The 20016-nt window shown below is 37.8% G+C and overlaps 1 protein-coding gene across 4 annotated transcripts in view; it reads right to left on the minus strand.

Annotated features, from left to right (window-relative positions):
- Window positions 1-20016, minus strand: part of APC (APC regulator of WNT signaling pathway) — a 90631-nt gene that overhangs the window by 34058 nt on the left and 36557 nt on the right. For all 4 annotated transcript variants that reach the window (XM_080573280.1, XM_080573278.1, XM_080573281.1 and 1 more), the window contains exons 3-4: window positions 8858-8942; window positions 7699-7900 (exon numbers count right to left, since the gene is read on the minus strand). In XM_080573280.1, coding sequence (XP_080429406.1) covers window positions 7699-7900; window positions 8858-8942 — 287 coding nt within the window. The remainder of the gene's footprint in view (window positions 1-7698; window positions 7901-8857; window positions 8943-20016) is intronic.

A 20016-nucleotide genomic window follows, 5' to 3' on the forward strand; every position in this document is an offset into this window, starting at 1 on the left:
CTGTTCCCTTGCCTCAGCTGAACAAACTATCTACTATGCTATCTTAAGTGAGTCACTGTAACTTCTTGTGTATCAGACCCACATCTATAAAAGAAAAGATACCTAAATTTCTCTATAAAACCAGTACGAAATCTACAGTTGAGAAGCATTTAGTGATAACTAAAGCACAGTTATTAGTCATATGCTAACTTTCATCCTGCTTCTGTGGCCCCCTACAGACAGACAGCAACTGCCTCACATTCATGAGCCCTGATCCTCATGGGGGACTTCAACCACCCCAGTATCTGTTGGAGGGACAGCACAGCGGGCCACAGGCAATCCAGGAGGTTCCTGGAATGCACCGATGATGACTTCCTTCTCCAAGTGAGAGAGGAGACAACAAGCAGAGATGCGGTGCTGCACCTCGTTCTCACTAACAAAGAGCAATAGTCCATGGGACCTGATGAGATGCATCTGCAGGTCCTGAGGGAACTAGCAGATGAAGTTGCTAAGCCACTGTCCACCACGTTTGAGAAGTAATGGCTGAATAGGGGAGGAGGGGAAACATAACTCACATTTTTAAAAAGGAAAAAAAAGGAAGCCCCAAGGAACTACAGGCCAGTCACTCTCACCTCTGTGCCTGGCAAGATCATGGAGCAGATTCTCCTAGAAACTGTGCTAAGGCACACAGAAAATTAGGAAGTGACTGGTGATGGCCAACATGGCTTCACTAAGGGTAGCTTGTGCCTGACAAGATTTGGAGGCCTTCTCTGATGGGGTTACAGCATTGGTGGATAGGGGAAAGGCAACTGACATCATCTACCTGGACATGTCCAAAGCATTTGATGCTGTCTCCCATGATACCCTTGTCTCTAAATTGGAGAAACATGGATGTGATCAATGGGCCACTCGGTGGGTAAGGAATTGGCTGGATGGTTGCACTCAAAGAGCTGCAATCAATGGCTCAATGTCCAGGTGGAGATCAGTAACAAGCTGTGCTCCTCAGGAATCAGTATTGGGACTGGCACTGTTTAACATCTTTGTCAGTGACATGGACAGCGGGATTGAGTGCAAGTTTGCTGATAATACCAAGTTGTGTGGTACGGTCAACATGCTGGAGGTGATGTCATTCAGAGGGACCTGGACAAGCTGAGAGGTGGGCCCATGCAAACCTCATGAGGTTCAACAAGGCCAAGTGCAAGGTCCTGCACCTGGACCAGGGCAATCCCAACCAAATACCTAGAGAAAAGAAGTTGTGGATGCCCTATCCCAGGATCCCATCCCAGGAGGTGTTCATGACAGGGGAGTTGGAACTAGATCTTCCACCCCAAGCTGTTCAATGATACTGTAGTTCTGTGATTCTGCAGGTAAAGGCTGGGGGACAAATGGATTGAGAGCAGCCCTCAAGTAAAGAAGTTGGGGGTACTGGTCGATGAAAAACTGAACGAGCTGGCAATGTGAATTTGCAGCCCGGAAAGCCAACAATAACCTAGGCTACATGAAAAGTGTGACCAACAGGTCAAAGGCGATTCTCCCCCTTTGCTCTGCTCTTGTGAGACCCGACCTAGAGCACTGTGTTCAGCTCTGGGGCCCCCAGCATAAGAAGGGAAGGGACCTTTTAGAGTGAGTCCAGAGGAGAAGTCCAGAGGAGAGCCAAGAAGATGATTAGAGGACTGGTGTACCTCTTTTATGAAGACAGGATGAGAGAGTTGGGTTTGTTCAGCCTGGAGAAGAGAAAGCTCCAGGGAGACCTTACAGAGGCCATACAGCGCCTAAAGGGAGCCTACAGGAAAGCTGGGGAGGGACTCTTTGTCAGGGGGTGTAGTGATAGTACAAGGGGGAATGGTTTTAAACTAAAAGAGGGGAGATTTAGATTAGATGTTAGAAAGAAATTCTTCACTCTGAGGGTGGTGAGGCACTGGCACAGGTTGCCCACAGAAAAGCTGTGGATGCCCCATCCCTGAAAGTGTTCAAGGCCAGGCTGGATGGGGCTTTCAACAACCTGATCTAGTGGGTGGCATCCCCGTGCAGGGCAGGGGGATTGGAACTGGGTGATCTTTAAGGTCCCTTCCAACCTGAAACATCCTATGATTCTTTCAGACGGTAAGTTTTGTATGACACACTGAACTACCGTTGCTACTTATGAAAAGGCCTGGAAATTACAGAATTGTATATGTCTCAGAATCTTGTTTTGAAATTCATTTATCTTTTCTCCTTTTGTAGCGTCTCCTCATTAAACTGTCACCCATACAAAAACAAGACAAAGCATACAAAATCAAGTTACTTGTATGATTACTAAAAATACTTGAAGAGAGTATTTACCATCAAATGTGATAAACCACTGCAGATGTATCCTGTCTATAACATTTTAAATGGGTATCAAACCTACTGTAGATCTGAATATTCTCATATAGAGAACGGTATGAATTTGACTACATTCAGACTACCAAAAAAATCTATTAAACATTGTAACTACTATTTTATGAATCCTTCATAAACTACATTTATGTAGTTGCAAAATTTATCAGTATGGTTACATATTTTTTATTTTCATCACATTTTTCAAAATTAAGGTTTTCAGATAAAATCTGAATAGTACAAGTATACAGGCAAGCTACATTTTTTTCAAAAAGTGTATTAGTTTCTTATAAATGCTTTCTGCAAGTGTTCTTCCTTCCAGCATTTTAATATTGCTCATTAACATTTAAAGAAATGCAAAAAATTTTATCAGATTACAGATGAGGTAAACATAGAAATCACAGAATATTTTTAAAAATGAAACGTGCATAGTATTCATAAAAAAAGATGGACAGATAAAGCTGAAGACTGAACTCAAACACTAAGCCAGAGGACAGAAAGAAGCAAAGAAAATTGCCCAGTACTACTTCCTATCCCTTGACTTTTGCATCTGTCTGTCTCTAATCTCAGGTTGTGGTTTTCCCAAGCAACAGCCACATGAATCTTTGTGTTACAAAATACAAGAAACCGTTACAGATAATTACTCTAAGTTTTTAAGGAACAATAACAGCATACAATAAAGTTTTCCCCTGACTACTTTGTTAATGCATCCCAGTCACAACCTGTGTTGAAGTTCCACATGAAAGAACTTCAAGTAGAAGAAATTAAAACCACGTATTTTGAAGGACTTGATGACTTAGTTCCTTCAATAAAACATTTCAAACTATTTTTGATTACTTTAATACTCCATACCCAAAGCAAGGATGTACCTGGGCTGGAATTCCCTAAGACAGACAGAATGAAATGTGAATACACTGTGCTCTAGAAAAGCCTGTGACAGAAAGTCATTCTGTTGGCCTCCCAACTATCCTCTAACACATAACCTGCCTGCCTGATCTCTGTGCGCGCCTGCATTCTTCATGGCTTCCCGTCTTTCCACCCTGGTGAAAATGCACTGTTAGGTGTCCAAGCACTGGTTGCGTCCAATTTGTGAAATCAATTTTGCAAAAGTATAATTAATGCAATTCTCATAAAAAGTATTTTTACTTCTAAATGTGTTTTCTAACAGTACTAATCATATTATTCTCATCTACTGCTGGTTAAAACCATACAAAGACTGCAAATATGACAGGACCGACTAATTCTCCCTCTGGGTGTCAAGGAATTGGTAGTAGAAATAGGAGGGATTACTTTCAGCTAAGTGAACATGCAATTAGGTTTCTCTTGCAAAATGTAGGGTATTCACCTCGTGAATGAGATACTGTGTCATTCAATCTGTTTTGACATGCCTAACAGATGCTAGAAGCAAGAAAAGAACTTAGGAACCATCAGTGCTCCACAAACAACATAATGCATATCCTGGGGGTGTCCCCCTTAATTTGATAGTGTCATTTTTGCTTCTGTGCAATGCTCTATTTGGGCTTACTACTTTGGTATTACTGCTCCAGTAGAATTCAGATTTTACCAATGTCTTTAAGGTCTGTCAGTCCAAAGCCTGAAGGGAGTTCGTACAATCATGGTAGGTTGCTCTTCAATTTCCTTGAAAATAAGCAGCAAGTCATTGTAGATGTGTATGATAAGCTGCTCCCCACACTTACATTACTATCAGATAATAAATACACCAACCAGAATAAAGCTGCTTTTGCAGCCTTTTGGAACTTCCTAGGTTAGAAGAGTGTTTAAGGTGGAAGAACTGTTACTGATCATGGAAAAAAAATTGACGGAAAATCCCAGCACGGTTATTCCATCTTTGTACACCCCAAAATTGCTTATATCAGCACTTCCACAGTAACAGAGAATATTCTGTCCTCTGTCATACACCATCAACTTCAGTGAGAATGCAGCAAAGGCAAATGTAAGCTTTTGGAACATGACTGTTTTTAATGAGTTAACAGAAAGTTTCCAATGTGAACAGCTTTTCTAATGAGGAAGTATTTAGAAAAACTTTTGTGATGCGTTTTTTTCTGAAGTTCTGAGCAACAAATGAAACAATGAATGCACGATTGCAGAAAAGCAGTTCCCTCTTTAGGAAATCTTTTCTGGATAATCATGTCACTATTGAAAGGCTAAAACAGCAAAGGGTAACAAAATATTATGCTATTCTACTTGCATTACGCAACTATAAATAATACTTTTACTTCCACTGGCAGGCAATAAAACAACAAAATCTTGAAAACCAAACACTAACTTGAAGATATTGTGAAGACATATGTAAGTCATACAGTCAGCCACGAGGAGGTAAGAGATACAGGGAGACAGAAGCCATGAGACAAGAGAAAATGCTTAATATCAACATTAGAAGTAAAAAAAGACTGGAATAAACCAGAAAGAACAAACAAGGAATATATGTATTTTCATACAAAATTCAACACAGGACTACCTGCTCTAGTGATAAGTCACAGAGCTTACAAGAGTGAGAATATTTAAATTGTAAAAGGCAAATCAAATAAGAAAGTAACCTGAAGTTTATAAAACGTAACCTGCAGTATACTCTGGAAAGTTTTGTTGAGACAGTTTCTTACCAAATACACCTGAAAACAGTGAGAGCAAAAGCAGGAGATATTTATTAAGTAGTGTATTCTGAACTGGTAAACTAAAAATAAATATATTACCTACTTTTTTCTTTTTGACTTTAAAACTAGAAGAGAACTCAGCAAATGAGAAACACAGAAACAATTTAATCTTACCAACTGGTTAATTTTCTCCCTCTCAGATGATCATTTTTGGCCAAGCTAAATAAAATTTTCAATACAAAAATTTTAGCAATTTTTTATTGTTTCTTACTTGTTTATATTTATAAACATCTAGTGATTTTCTTTTTAATTAATAAACATCCCATGATTTTGCCAAGTTCACACTCAGTTAATACTTAAGTTGGTCCTTGCCCAAACGCAGTATGTATTTTTCCAGTGTATTAAAATACTGAGTGGAAATGTTGTGTTGCAGGTTTCCAAAAAATCTTAGGTTTCTTTTTAAATTGTCTTAGTATTTTAAGGTTTGTCAAGTTCCATGAGTTCTTCAAAGGCCTGTTTAAATGCAAAAGAAGTTCTACTAGCAAATAATCTATGCAGAAACATATGTTTAGAAACACAGAAACTTAGTAAGTATACCAAACAAATTCTGACACAAAGCATAGAAAAACTAGTTAATTTCATTTCAGAATTTGTAGTGATTCACGACGTATAGTCTTGTGTCCTTTACCCCAAGTTCTGATTCTTCTGGCTACCTAGGGCCCATGCCAATGCCCTAAGCATTCCTACATGTCCCTTGGAACAGCCAAAAGAATAGGACAGTTTTGGTTATCCACCATTTCATTAATAATGAAGCCAGATGTTATCTGGTCATGCCACAGATCATCTTCTCAGCAGCACTAATCTTCACCCCCTTAGCTATGAGGGTAACACTGTCTGAAGTCATATGAAATTAAAATAACCCTCTCCATTTTTTCCAGCATTATTTTAAAAATAGACCAGTTCACTGCCTCAGCTCTCTTTATTGATGAGCAAAACATCCAAATTATCACCTCAGAATTCACAACAGTGGGAAAGGATCACAGATCATAAACCAGATGCACTAACCAAACTGAAGAAATCCAGTTACTCTAAATTAACCATTCTCGTTCTGAGTGACATGAAGTTCACTTGAATTATAATGGAAAGCCTCAGCTACACTTAATGATTTCAGTACCGCATGGTAAAAACCAACATTGGTAAGAATAAAAGCAGGTACAGTATTTTGTTAGGATGGACATCAAAGACTACTGCTAGGTTCTTATTCTGGGTAAGAGTAAGGTGCCCTGTCCCTGTCAAATACTACACGTGGAGGGCTCTTTTATCAATACTCTATGCATGAGAATGGAAGATCATTTCAACAGAAAAATGGAAGCGGGAACAGCCCCAAGTTCAAATGGCAGACATTCGATCCTTTAAGAGTGGGAAGAGATTCCGAAATATTCCTATCCAGCTCTTCAAGAATCTATATTTTTGAGAGGAAAGGAGGTTCGGGTTGGAAATCAGGAGAAATTTATTCTCAGAAAGAGCAGTCAGGCACTGGAACAGGTTGCCCAGGGAGGTGGTGGAGTCACCATCTCTGGGGGTATTCAAGGAAAGGTTGGATATTAAAAGGGACATGGTTTAGTGGGTGATATTGTTGGTGGGGGGATGGTTGAACCAGATGATCTTGGAGGTTTTTTTCAACCTTACTGATTCCATGATCAGTGATCCTGAGTAACTGGAAAAAAATGAAAAAAGACAGGGGCCGCTACAGAGGCTCAGTATGGATCCATGGGAAGTTACTTTCATTTTACTAATAGGACCAACAGAGAGGGCCTTCAAAATAGTACCTTATAGGGAAAGTATACTTCTTTCAGCTCTTGATTGCAAAAGTTTTACTCAACACCAGGAAAGGCCGCTAAGAGTTGTTAGGATGCTGCCCCACAAACCACTTATTACCCACCAAACTTTTATATTATGGTTCCAAATGGTGTTCTTTGGCTTGTTAAAATTACTAGGCATAAATATAGTGTTGCTGTTTATTTTGTTTTGCAGCGCCACAGCCTGACATCCTATCCATTAAGTCTCTTTCAATGACCAAATCTTTAGAAAACCCTGTCTTATAATCACATACTACAACTCTGCATTATGCTCAGGACCTTCTTCAAATTAAGTGGGTAATACGGCCTTCCAAGAAAAGAGACTCCATGGTTTTGCTAACATGCAAAACATCACACAGGAATTACATCCTGAAGATTAAGTATTTTCGTTTAGCTGATAATTTTTAAGTTATAAGAATCAGTAGGCAAATATCTACTAATAGTAAATAACTGATCAACCAGCTCAGTAGCTGGTAGCTATAACCATTTACAAAAAAAATAGAAAGATTGCACCATCACCTTGTTACAGCTTCAACACTTATCAGTAATGTTTAAGAGATACAGAGGTGTTTGGGATGCCCTGCTCTCTCTCTCAAAATATTTAAAGTGCTGACAATCTGCTGATCAAAACACAATAACCTCCAACAAACAGTAATAATGAAATGCAAATATAAAGAAGCAGTAGAAAGTGTACTAGGTGTTTTAAGATATTTTTTGTTGTGTGTATTTAAATATAATGCAGAGTCCTGGCATCCTTACCTGTTAAGGTAAATATACCTTAACAGCAAAAATCATACTCATGACAGCTAAATATTAAGCGTGCCAGTAAACTTTCAAAGTAAAATCAGAAGTCGTCAATGTACACTGGATAAATAAATGAAGAAATTTACCTCTCTTTTTCCAGCTCTTCTAAATAACCAGTGCTTTCCCTGCTTCCATTCATAAATCCTCTTCTTGGAAATGATCCCATGGGAACAGGACTGCACTCTCCTGAACGGCTTGACACAGACCCTTCCCGGCTCCCATATGAACGCGCGGACACCTTTGGCCTTAACTTTACTCCAGGGAAGCTGGTACTTTCCAAGTTCAATTCTGGAAAATAAAGAGCAAACGGTTTCAGAGCTGAAGTTCATCAGCACATTAAGGAGATTATTCAATCTTGATTTCGTATCTCATGAACAAATGTGTGTTTTTTGATGGAAACAGTTTAAACATTTTGCATTGGCATTCACAAAATAACATAATGTGAACCAACCCCGATCTTGATAGAGAATACTTAGAGAATACTTGTCCACTGAGCAGATGGCAAAACTACTGCAGTCCTGCTCATCAGAACAGTGTCCCCACACTAGTTTGCCTGCCTCCTTCCCAGAAGACTTAAGAAATGGGCCAAGTTTTGCATAAATGCCGTTGGAATTGCTCATGGCACACTTACAGCCTCTTCCTTGGCTATCTTGTACATGCTTCACTGTCATGTAGATGATGACATGTCACCACCAGGCCCTTAAATGTAGACACCCTCTACAATATTTCTGGTTCAGTAGTAAAGATAATGGATATATATTGAAAGTTACTGATTTGTACTTGCTCTGCAAGAATTATATGGGATGGTGCACATTCCACCACATGGTCTAGGGAAGGAGTTATCAGTTTTCAGCATGGCAGATACAATTCCAGTAATGTGACACAGAGAGGGTAGGGCATGCAAGCAGATTTGGAAAAATCATGGAACTAATCCATCATTAATTTTAAAAATTACATCTACTTTTTCTGAAATACTGTATGAAGTGGAAGTTGCATCAAATGCAATTCATATGAAGTCCTACAGTAACAGTAGCAAAAGCACAAAAGCAACTTAGAAACATGCTCCCTTTTGAAAATGTGTCTTTAAAATGCTTAGCCAAAACAAAAACAACTGTGCACTGAGAGTATGCCTAACTGCTAAAGTCAGCAGCGGAAAGAAGGTGCATTTGGGTTTGAAAATTTTACCCCAAAGAAAAAGCAATTAAGAAGCAAATGACCCTATTTAAAACATAATTGTAGATTTACCTTTAAGTCGTTCTAGTAAGTCAATTTGTCCAGAAGATGCCATTGCCTCATCTTCAATACTTCCTTGTAGCTGTTTCAGCACCTCCTGTAAGAAATTAAGCTTCATTAAGAAATCCTTACAATAATAAACCACAAGGTGAATACACATCAACTGTCCTTAAGTTCACACTTATGTAACACCTACTGAGACACTCATGTAAACTTTACTTCATGTGACCAGTGATCAAGTGTCACAACTTTTATTTCTGTCAAATAAATTCTATAGCATGTCCCCAAACACTGTCACAATGTAAAGTATATCCTGAATAACAGACTCTCTGGTAATGCAAGCTATTATCTTATTTAGAAGTCCTTCTCAAAGTGAATATACATTTTATCTCTGATTTAGAGATGCAGAAGTGGAAGCACAAAGAAATTAGTCAAATTTCTTCATCTGTGTACCTAAAATTAGTCTTGTAAAAATAAAATTTGGGTACATGACTAAAAGTTACTACAGTATTTTGAATATCACATTAAACCTTAAAGGTATCAGCAGAAGTTAGCAACACTGTAAACCAGCAAGGAGAGTCATAATTATTCTTACTAATACTGCTACTACCACCACCAACTCTGTCACCATCACACCTATGAGAAAAAGACACGATTCCTTCACGGCATCATCTTATCAGGCTTACTCTTTAGGATTCCTTCATGCAGCTGATGCTTCAACGCCAGTAACATACCTGCACGCTACGGAAACTAAATGAACTATACAGCAGAAGGAACATAATTCTAATGCACAAAAAGCTTCATAATAAATGATTACTGTACTAAAGAAAGGGTCCTGTAAGCCCCCAAGTCCCTAATGCTCAGTGGCCTAAATTCAAGAAGAAAATTAAATGCAAGTTACTGAATGCCTTTTCGATATCATAATGATGGATACATCAATAGTAAAAATTAATTGAAAAGACTGGACATAAATCAAAAAGCCCTTACTAGAATTTAAAATATGATTTTTCATACTATGGCATAGAAAATATGTTAAGAAGCACCAAAGGTCAGGAAACAAAAACTCTGAATAATGAATGGTACTCCATACTTTTCACACACACAGTCTACATCTAGAATTGTACTCCTTCTGTTCAAACGCAAAAACTATTCAATTTTAGATGACTTTAAAAATCTCTGTATCCCTGTTTTGCTCTTTTCTGAATTCAGTATGCCTTATCATCTACATTAATGATCCCTGCAGCTTCTACAGAAGGTTCCTTTTAAGGAACCTGTTTAAAAGAAATTAAAGGCATCTACAAGAAGACAAGGTATTATTGACTTTAAAGAGATATGCTACTGAGGTTTTCTGTACTCAAACTGTTCTTCCTCATACAAAAAATAAAGTGAAAGGATTTTGAGTATTTTACTCATTTTACTGTGTGTGGTCCTAGGAATATAATCTCCAAGCACTGCACCGAGAACAAATGCAGCAAACTCACTCTGCAATCACCCACTATTTAACTACATGCCAGTACTGTAAGCAGAGTAATTCTGCTTGATTCTAGATGTATGAACTACATCTACTCTGTTTTTTGAAAATAATTCTGGTAGTGAGTTGAGGCCAAATTTCCCAGTTTACATATTGCCTGACTTGCAAAGTCAAGGCGTGTGCCCACACCAGTGCACTTGTTTGGATCGCTGTGAAGCCCGACTCCCAGCTGCCCCCACTGGCTGCACTTTGATTCACAAAGTAGAATGATCTCAAGAGTGTAAACTGATTTTCTTTCACACCCAAACTAAGCCAGCAGTTACTCTCAATACTGCTAACAGACATTCAACCCATGGGACCAGGCTGTAACTAGTCCAAAACCAAAATCCCATGACATGTATATACGTATCAGGGGGACATAAATATACTATGCACACTGGGTCCTCAATGTAATTCACCTACAGATCTGTGCTTACCGTGCTCCCTGTTAATGCAGGCATAGCCTTCAGGATAATGTCTGGTGTGATGAAATCACTGCTCTTGGAAAGAAATCTCCACTGTGCTTGTGCTTTTAAGTGTGTTCAAGGGCATCCTCATTAGCCATGTGGCACAGCCATTTCTATACATAACATCTGCCCTGTCAGCAAAGTCAGACAAACGAATAATCTGGTGTTTTTCAATGACGGACTCCTACATTATCTGACACAAAGGCAGGTAACATTTGCAGACAGCAGTCTTAGCTTAAAAGCCTAAAAGGGCAATGTGGGTATGTGCAGTGGTCTTGGGAGTTTTTCAGGCTTCTGAAAGACCTGTCAACTCAGATAAATTTAGAAAAAAACTGATGAACCTTCCTCCTCTGTGAACAGCACCTTGGTGCAGGAAAACAAGTAAACAAAAAAAACCACAAACCTCCAACCCTTCCTCCTGCTCTCTTAGAAGCCTCTTTCTCACCTCTCTGCATACTGGTATTATAGTCCTGCAATTTCAGAGATGGCTCAGGATACTTTCCTACACAATGAGTCTTCTTGCTTCAACGGTCAGCGTGAACAGCTAAGTGGAAATATTATCACCTTTTCCTATGCCACCAAACTACATGCCTGCATGGTGTCTGGGTAGCCAAGGACTGCTCTCTCTCCTTGAACATCCAGTATTGACAACAGATAAAAATCAAAGTGAATCACCCTTCCCAATTTTCTCTGCTGCAATTCATTAGTTTAGGTTGCACCTCTAAATTTTACTTTTTTTTTTTTACCCCATTTTTCTTCCCTTAACAGCACATGCATTTTTTCTATTTAGCAGGTAAAGCGTTTCACCATCTGTTTTCTTTACCACTTTTGCTAAGTAACAGTGCCATTACAAGACTATTGTGTCTATTTCAAGCTTGGTCACAGCACACTTCACAATCTAAACTGACAAGACAGAAATGTTATAGAGGGAGATGCAGACCCCCAGTACCAGTGAAAAATGAAGGAGTGTGCTAAAATGACACATTGGGGAATTTGAGCTTTTATTTGAATAAAGAAAGGGAGAAGTTGTCCACAATAACTGATTTGGAGGAAACATGGCAATTAACTGTGATAACGCACATTTTTTTTTTTATACTTACTATAACTCCAGGATTCAGCACATTCCTTTCACCTGCAGTTCTCCTATTTTTTTTCTAAGATTAATACAGCATTTTGAAATAGTGCTTTTCTATGAACAATAATCTTTCATGTCTTCTGATATCATGCCTGTTAAATAGTACAAAATTGTCTATTTAAACTTGGACAACTTTAACTAAATTAATATTTCTATTTAATTATGCAAGCTTGAATACATACACTAGTATGAGTTTATACCATTATTTTAAGCAAATTCTTTACTTGATCGTGACTTCCTAACAAAATAGTTACACAAATCTAAGTATATCTATAAAATCTATAAAAAAAGCTGCAGGTTTTTTTTCCTCTTCTTTTAATTAATTGAAAATTAAATCATTATAATGGTCTCTTAAATATAACCTAATGGTCTCTTAAATATAACCTAGTCAGACAGGAGAAGTACATGAATGCTTTTGGAAATAAATGGCAATGTCCCTATGACTCACCATCATTTAAAAACATTTCTGCCTTCACAGTCTCTGGACTGTGAAGGAAACAATGTCTTTATGTGTGTTCTGTCAATATAGTCCCAAACTTACAACTAATTCATGGCTAATTAAATAAAAAAGATCAGACCCATCAGCAAGTAACTGGAAAACAACTGAGGAGTACCTTGACAGTAAATGCACCCAACTAAGTAGTGAACTTGTAAATAAAATTGCTTAAGTGTTGTAAATTTACTCAAACTGCTAATAATAAAGGAACCACAGAGACGCAATGCTAATAATGCCAAATTTCAAATCCCAGTGAGTTAAGATTTAAAAGTATATTTAATTTTGGAGGATTGGAAGTGTATTAAATATCTGTATCCGAAAATATTTAAAAAGATGGTAGCTGTGCAAACACATTCTGGTTTACGTATATACTTCTTTGGCAGAAGACAGAACATTTACAAGAGTCTGGTCATATCAGGTAGGCTTAGTCTTCTGTAAACAATACTTGCTTTTTCCCCTCACTTTTAAATAGAGTAAGCTTTACTATTTTTATGCACTTTTCTAAAGGTTTTATATATTCAGAGAGTGCCCAAATGTATGGGAATAACAAAAATTAAATACATGAAAACACTGGCAGCAGTATTCCAGAGACACAGATCAGTTTCAGTTTGATAGTTAGCAAACAAGTTGTTTTAAAATTTATTGGCTCTTTTAAAGGTAAGCATGAGCCTGCACTGAAAAAGATTTCTACCAAAAGCTATTCTGTCAATGACTTTTTATTAAGAAACTCTTTTCAGCCAGTAACTATACGTGGTCCTGAATGAAGACGTTCCTGTCATCTATACACTAGATTTCACTGTGTGTATTTTTCAGTGTTTGTAGACGAAACCTGAGTCATCTTTCAGTTCATATTTCAGGTTATGTTTACCCTGATTAGCACTATATTTCTAACACTTGAATACAAAACCAGGCCTAATTGCACAAATACAGGCAGTGTTTATAATTTCAGACAGTAATTGAACATCTGTCTTAGTACTGTACAGGATGGGAATAGTACATCGTGAATGACTCAAAAATATTTTGCATTGTTTTTAAGTGAGAATATTTCTGTCAGCAACTGTGCTTATGTTTTTAAATGCAATATGCTGAAAACTTACAATACAGCTCAACTCTAATTTTAAAGTGATTTTTACATTTCAACCCAGTGTTGCACATTGTTTCAATTATTGGTTTAAAAGGGCAGAAAGAGAGACAACATACTAAAAGCACATCCATCACTCAAATTCAACAAAAGCATTAGGTGCCAAAACAGCTGGGGAAAAATCAGAATGCTGTTTGCTATTTGTTTATAGAGAGCAGAACCTGAAGTTCAACGTCTAGCATGACCCTTCATAGCTGTATCAACTCAACAGTGCCTTAATACTCTCATACATGGTAGCTGTGACACTCATGGGGTCAAGTGAGCATTATGGAACGGCCCTTCACTCCTGTACATTCTGGCAAATTACAATGCTACTTAATCAAGCTTGGTGGGAGCCCTTTAACTGGCTGAAGTGTCAGGCAATTGCTCTGGTTCCTCAACCCTATAACCAAGCCCAAGTGATCACAGCGATGGTGACAGTACTGCTGACTGAGGTCAAACACAGGAACAGCTCAACTTTTAACCCTGTAGAAAGAATAAAGCGTTTGTTATGTGAAATGATGTTGTTCATTTTAATTTCAAACAACGTCACTTTTTAAAGGAAAATTACTTGCATGATGCCACCATGCTCATGAGCTGTCACTTGCTGTAACCGCACACTGAAACACATTAAGATTTTAGTGCAAGTCCACTGTCAGATCAACTAAAGCACCTTATTTTATGCTCAGAAAGAACACTGTCTAAAATAACATCAGTAACTATAAATATCACCAGCTCATTTTCACCCAAATTATAGAAAAACCTTTTATTCAATCTTCCAACCAATTTGGATTCTGGAAGAATCTTTTCAATTGCAAACACTGTGCTAAAAATATTAGTTATTGTGAAATCAGAACAGCAAACTGAAAGACACAAATCAATGTCAATACAATGCCACTGTTCCTTCTTTACTGACAGAATTCACTATTTCACATCTCTGCATTTCATAAAAAAACTATGTAACTCCCACAACGAGAATATGGTGCAATTTTTAGTTCACTTGAACTTAAGTTATTTGCAAATGTCTAAATGCATTACACGTGGAGTCACTCAAGAAAAATATTTTCCAGATTTATCATTTGATTCAATTTGTAAAAATCTGTTCAGCTTAAGGGATTTTCTTCCACTGACATTTCCAAATGTTCAATCCACATGAATTAAAATCTTCCAGTTTACTGTTAACATTCTTTTTAAGAGGATGTCTCTACACATTTCACTATCCCTTGCATATCTACTGTACAGTCAGTATAGTATTTTTCCTCCATGTTATAATTCTGATGTGACAGGCTTTTATGTGCTTTACAACTGACATTAACTCTTCCCTCCTAAGAAAAGCATGGGTGTGTGGTGCATAGGGTACAACAGAAACATCCAGAATGTGGAAAATACATCTTAGAATAAGGCAAGATTAAGGAAGATGAAAGCTCACAGAAGGGGAAAAAAAAGAAGCATGCTTCCTATGCTAATTATGAACAATCTCCCTTAAACATTTGAAAAATTCAGCCGCTTACAAGTTTGGAAGGGAAATACTGAAATAAAATGGAAACCAATCATATGTTGTAAAGAACATAATGAATAAATTAATACAGCATGTGGTACAGAAGCTCAGAATTTAGCACCTACTCCACAAATATTTGTTCAGGGTAGGAATGTTACTGCTGAATCCATGGCTTCGCTCCCTTCTTGTTCATCAAACAAAGCACTACCAGTTACAGTAGTGTCTCTATCAGATGAAATTAAAATCTTCAGAAATTTATCCTCAGACTAGATCAGTGAATTATTATAATGTACAGTAACACTGATCATACAGGCAGTTAAACAATGCAAATATGAAGGCTTGAGGGGAACAAGTGGAAAGCTAGTATCATCACTCAGAACAAAAACAAGGTGTCATCATTACGTTCTGCCTGTTTTTACAACGCCTGCTGTGCAGAATGGGATTAAGTATAAAGCTAAAGAAGGTTTTCACTAAGAGCAATGGTATATGCACACCCTCTGACCAAATACCCACTGGGCCAAACATTTGAAGAGGACTTGACTTTTAAGGTGTCAGATCCCATGCTACTATTATATTTTCCAATCTCCCCCTTATTAAATAGATATGAAGTTAAATACACACACAACTACAAAGACAGCTAACTTGCAGTTGAGTTTTAAAATGCTGTATTATTCTAGAATACAAAATATAATCCAGTTATACTGAAAGCAAACAGTCATTATTATTGAATCAAAATATTTTGGTTGGCTGTACTGAATATAATTGAGTTTTGAGCTCTGTCTAGGATGACATGGTGCCACGTGAGATCTGCAACTCTGAACTTGCATTGAATTCTCTCCTACTTTCTGCTCAATGTTCTGGACATGGTATTTCTGACTGTGACTGAAGTCAAACAATTTCCATGATGTAGGCTACCCAGTCATATAGAGACCATAGCTTATGAAAGAGACACTATCAGGCTAAGAAATCCAGCTGACAGAAGAGGATGCAGTTCTCGTGTTTTTAACATGGTAAGCCAATTTTTTTCTGTCAAAATATAACTTTCAAGAGAAATTCCTGACTCTACACATCATTATATGCATGAAAATCTGCACTTCGAAACTTCAATTGCAGATGTAAATTAGAAAATAACACATTATACAATGGTGTATTTTCATCCTTATTGTAAGCACTGAGTATGCTAACTTCAGAAGATTTTTTTTGTACATATGTAAAATTGTATCACCCACCCATGGTAGAGGGGTTAGACTTAGATGGCCTTGAAGGTGCCTTCCAACCCAAACTATGTTATGATTCTACAATCATAGTGTATACAGACCAGCTACAAAATCTATCATCATCTATCTTAAAGCTCATGTTTCCTTAATGGTTAAGTGTGCAAACCCAAATGAGATGCCTTTTTTTTTTGGTGGTGTTTTCTTTTTCTGTTTAAAGAGAGAAAAAAGTAAAAAACCTCTGTTGTGTCAATGACCATGCTTTCATAGTTTGTTTCAAAGCTCGTTTGTGTTACAAGTGAAGAACAGACCTGGGAGTCATAATTTGTACCATCCCCACCACTGGAAATGGATACAAAGATGAATTTCACAGAAATGTCTTTATACTTCTGATTCATTAATTCCCTCACAAAAATTCCTTTTCAAAGGATAGCTTACTACTCAAACTCCTCTTGTTCACTACTGCACCGTAAGCTGTTCTTCAAAACACTTTTAGCTCCTTCTACATTTCCCTTCATTGTCTGCCGTAATTTATGTTTCTGCTTAAAGCCTGCCTAAAGCTCGGCCACAACAAAATTCAGTGAACTATCGAAGAAATCAAAACAAAGCTTCTACTGTGTGCTAGATGGAACATATATCAAAACAGGCTTTTAAAAATGGAAGTTAGGAGAAGAAAAACAACCTCAGTTAAGTCAGAGGACACAGAACCATACAAATAACTCCTAAGAGCCTAACTTTTTGTAAAAAGTACAAAAAAACCTTTTAACTTTGGCCACATTTACCGAAATGTTGAAGAATCAGTCAGACACAATGAAGCTGATTTATTAAAGTTGGCTGGAAAATGCATGGAAACAATGCCAGGACAAAGACAAATTCAATGTAGGCACCACTTCTTGAAGTACACTACTTGCATGGCAATGAGCAAATGTCGAGCATGCTAGAAGGTTCTCATTAGCTGGTGACACACAAGCTAATTAAGGAAGGAAAATTTATGTTTAACTGCTCTAAGTGGCAAGCAAAAGTTTCTTTCACTCCCATCTGTATCAATGTAAACAGGATCCTTCTCTAAAAAGTTGTAAGACAAACATATACAGTCAGAACCAGGATGATGGGAAGAAAAATAAAACACTGGAAGCAAAGGATACAGTAAGAAATGGCAACATTTCAACAGTCTCACAGAAACATAGTCATTGACCTCACAGTATGATCACAATCTTTTGCAACTGCTTCATAAACTATAACAAAGCAACTGGATTGTATTGGCAACTCTACTCAAATACTCCCATCCTTCTAAAATAATCTAATAACTCAAGTTTCCTAAAAACAACCACAAAGAAGCAGATGACCCACAAACAAACAAAAACCCCATCACTTTCTATCATGTTATCTCAGAGCCACCTTATACAGAATTTTCAAAGTTAACTTTTCAAACATTTTTGTCCCAATTAGTATGTTAGAGTACAAATTTTCACCAAAACAAGGAAAAAACAAAAAACATTCCTGAAATTATTTGCAAAAGTACTTTTCCATGAACTAACGTACTGAGGATTGTGCTACTCTTAGGACCAGAGCTATGCAGTGGATCTGCTTAGACCTTCTCATTAAGGCTTTCTATTGAATTCCCAAAGACAACTGAAAAGGTTTTAAACAGAACAAAAAGCTAAGCTATAAACCAGGATAATTAGTGAACCTTTTAATAAAAAATAACAACAATCTGAATGACCTGAAAAAACACTTCTGCTGTAATTACTGAGACTCCATACAACTCTTCCCTCCCTACTGCACCCCTTGCAGGGCAGATGTGAATTGCAGCACATGCTGTAGATCGCTACCTGCTCAGAGAAAGGGCTCTTTCCATCACCAGCCAGGCAGACTGCTCCATTTCCTACTCTCTACTGCAGTCTCTTAGGATCTCTTCATCAGTTACGGGCTCCCCAGCATGTTGTTGTCACCTTCCCTCCTCTCTCCCCCTCCCACCATCCCTTCCCACACCTGGCCTCTGAAGGCCCTCTCCTTCATAATGCTAAGGAGTTCTAGAAGGAAGATTCCTCCTCCTCTTCCTGGGGCTATGCTCCAACCAGTCTTAAGAGATTGTGACCCTACTGGGAAAACAAGAATGGAGGCAAAAGCAGGCACTATCCTCACACTGAGTCAGACCAAATGCCAATCCGTGCCAACATCCTACCTTAGCAGAAACCCAGAGCATATACATGAACAAAAAATACATTGTTCATTTCACTTGTGTATCCCTCCTCACAGCTTCCAGCAGTGCTTAACTTGCAGACTTCCTGAATCTGCATCTCTGGTGGTACTAACCCGACTGATTTTTGGCATCCAAATGCACTTAATTTTATCTGGCACTTATTTCCTCAGTCACTCAATGCCACAAAATCCTGCAGCTTTTCACGCTCAGTGCGCTCATTTTTACATCTTTTTATTTTTATTTTTTTCCTCCAAATAAGTTATGAATACGTTGAAAAAAATCAAGTCATAGCAGAAATCCCACTAGGTCACTACTGACTACACTAAAAAAAGACCTTTTACTCTATTGTTTATTCTATTATTTATTTTCTACCTTTAACTCACATAGCAATCAAAGAACTTTCCCAAATCTTCAAGAATCTTTGAGGGAGATCAGCAGTTTTTCCCTAGGATGTTTTCTTGAAAAGTGGCATCACACCTGCCACCTTCCATAACACTCACACTGAGGGCATTTTAAACACATAATAGAGATCGTGATCATTGTCTGACAAGCACCAGTGGTTATTATAACCAGAAGGACTTAAGTAAGCAGAGGATCTTGCAGAAAAACTATATACACAAATTTGATAAGCAGTGCAGATGTCTGTTTGGTGGAAGAGTCAAATTAAAAAAAAAAGATTACCTTCAGTTTGAGTCCTATAGATTGACAGTGTGTGATTATTTGCTATCTGTTAAACGTAAGGGTAAAGGAAGATACATAAGGAACAAAGTGAAAACATGCTGGGTAAGAAGCCCGGGAGACAGGGGTCCAAATCTAAAGCAATAAAGTTGATGCAGTTTAAATTATATAGGAAAGCAGCTTTGACTAAGAAGCTATACGTGATGAATTGCTGTGAGGAAGGAGCCTACCACACAGAAATTCTGCAATCCATGAACAAACAAGAAATGACTGGCTGACAAGCCAAGGAACACTGTGGAAATGTTTCGTTAACTACAGTTTTAAGCACCTGTATCTCGAGACCACTCTGGGAAATGATTTTTCCTCTTTCCTAGGCTGTAATCCACTTTCTGAAAGCCAGGGGGGTTATACCTCAATCTTCCAGTTGCTGAAAACCAGAGGGTGGCACAAGTTACACCTTACTTTTGACAGTTCAGTAATTTCATACAGTGAAATGTCAGAAATATTTGATATTCACTCAAGTGTTTTGAAGCAATTCGTGTATCTGTTTTAGACCTTCATGCTAACTTTTTCTATTATTGATAATAAATTTTCAGGCAGAACCCCTGAGATGCCCTCTGTATATCAAGGAAATATCTCTAAGCTCTGTATGTGCAATTACTGTGGAAATATTACTACACTGCTTTTAGTTATCAAACAATTATAACCCACTCTATTATACTTGTCCCAATCCCTTTGTGAAAGTATCAGATACCTCGTAACACTTGGAAATCAGATTTCCAGTGACTGCTCTGGAAATAATGCTAGTATTCCAGTCTGTGACAGAAAGCACAAAGACATACCTACCATA

This window comes from Anser brachyrhynchus, assembly GCF_964034855.1.
Source record: "Anser brachyrhynchus genome assembly, chromosome: Z".
Classification (NCBI taxonomy): domain Eukaryota; kingdom Metazoa; phylum Chordata; class Aves; order Anseriformes; family Anatidae; genus Anser; species Anser brachyrhynchus.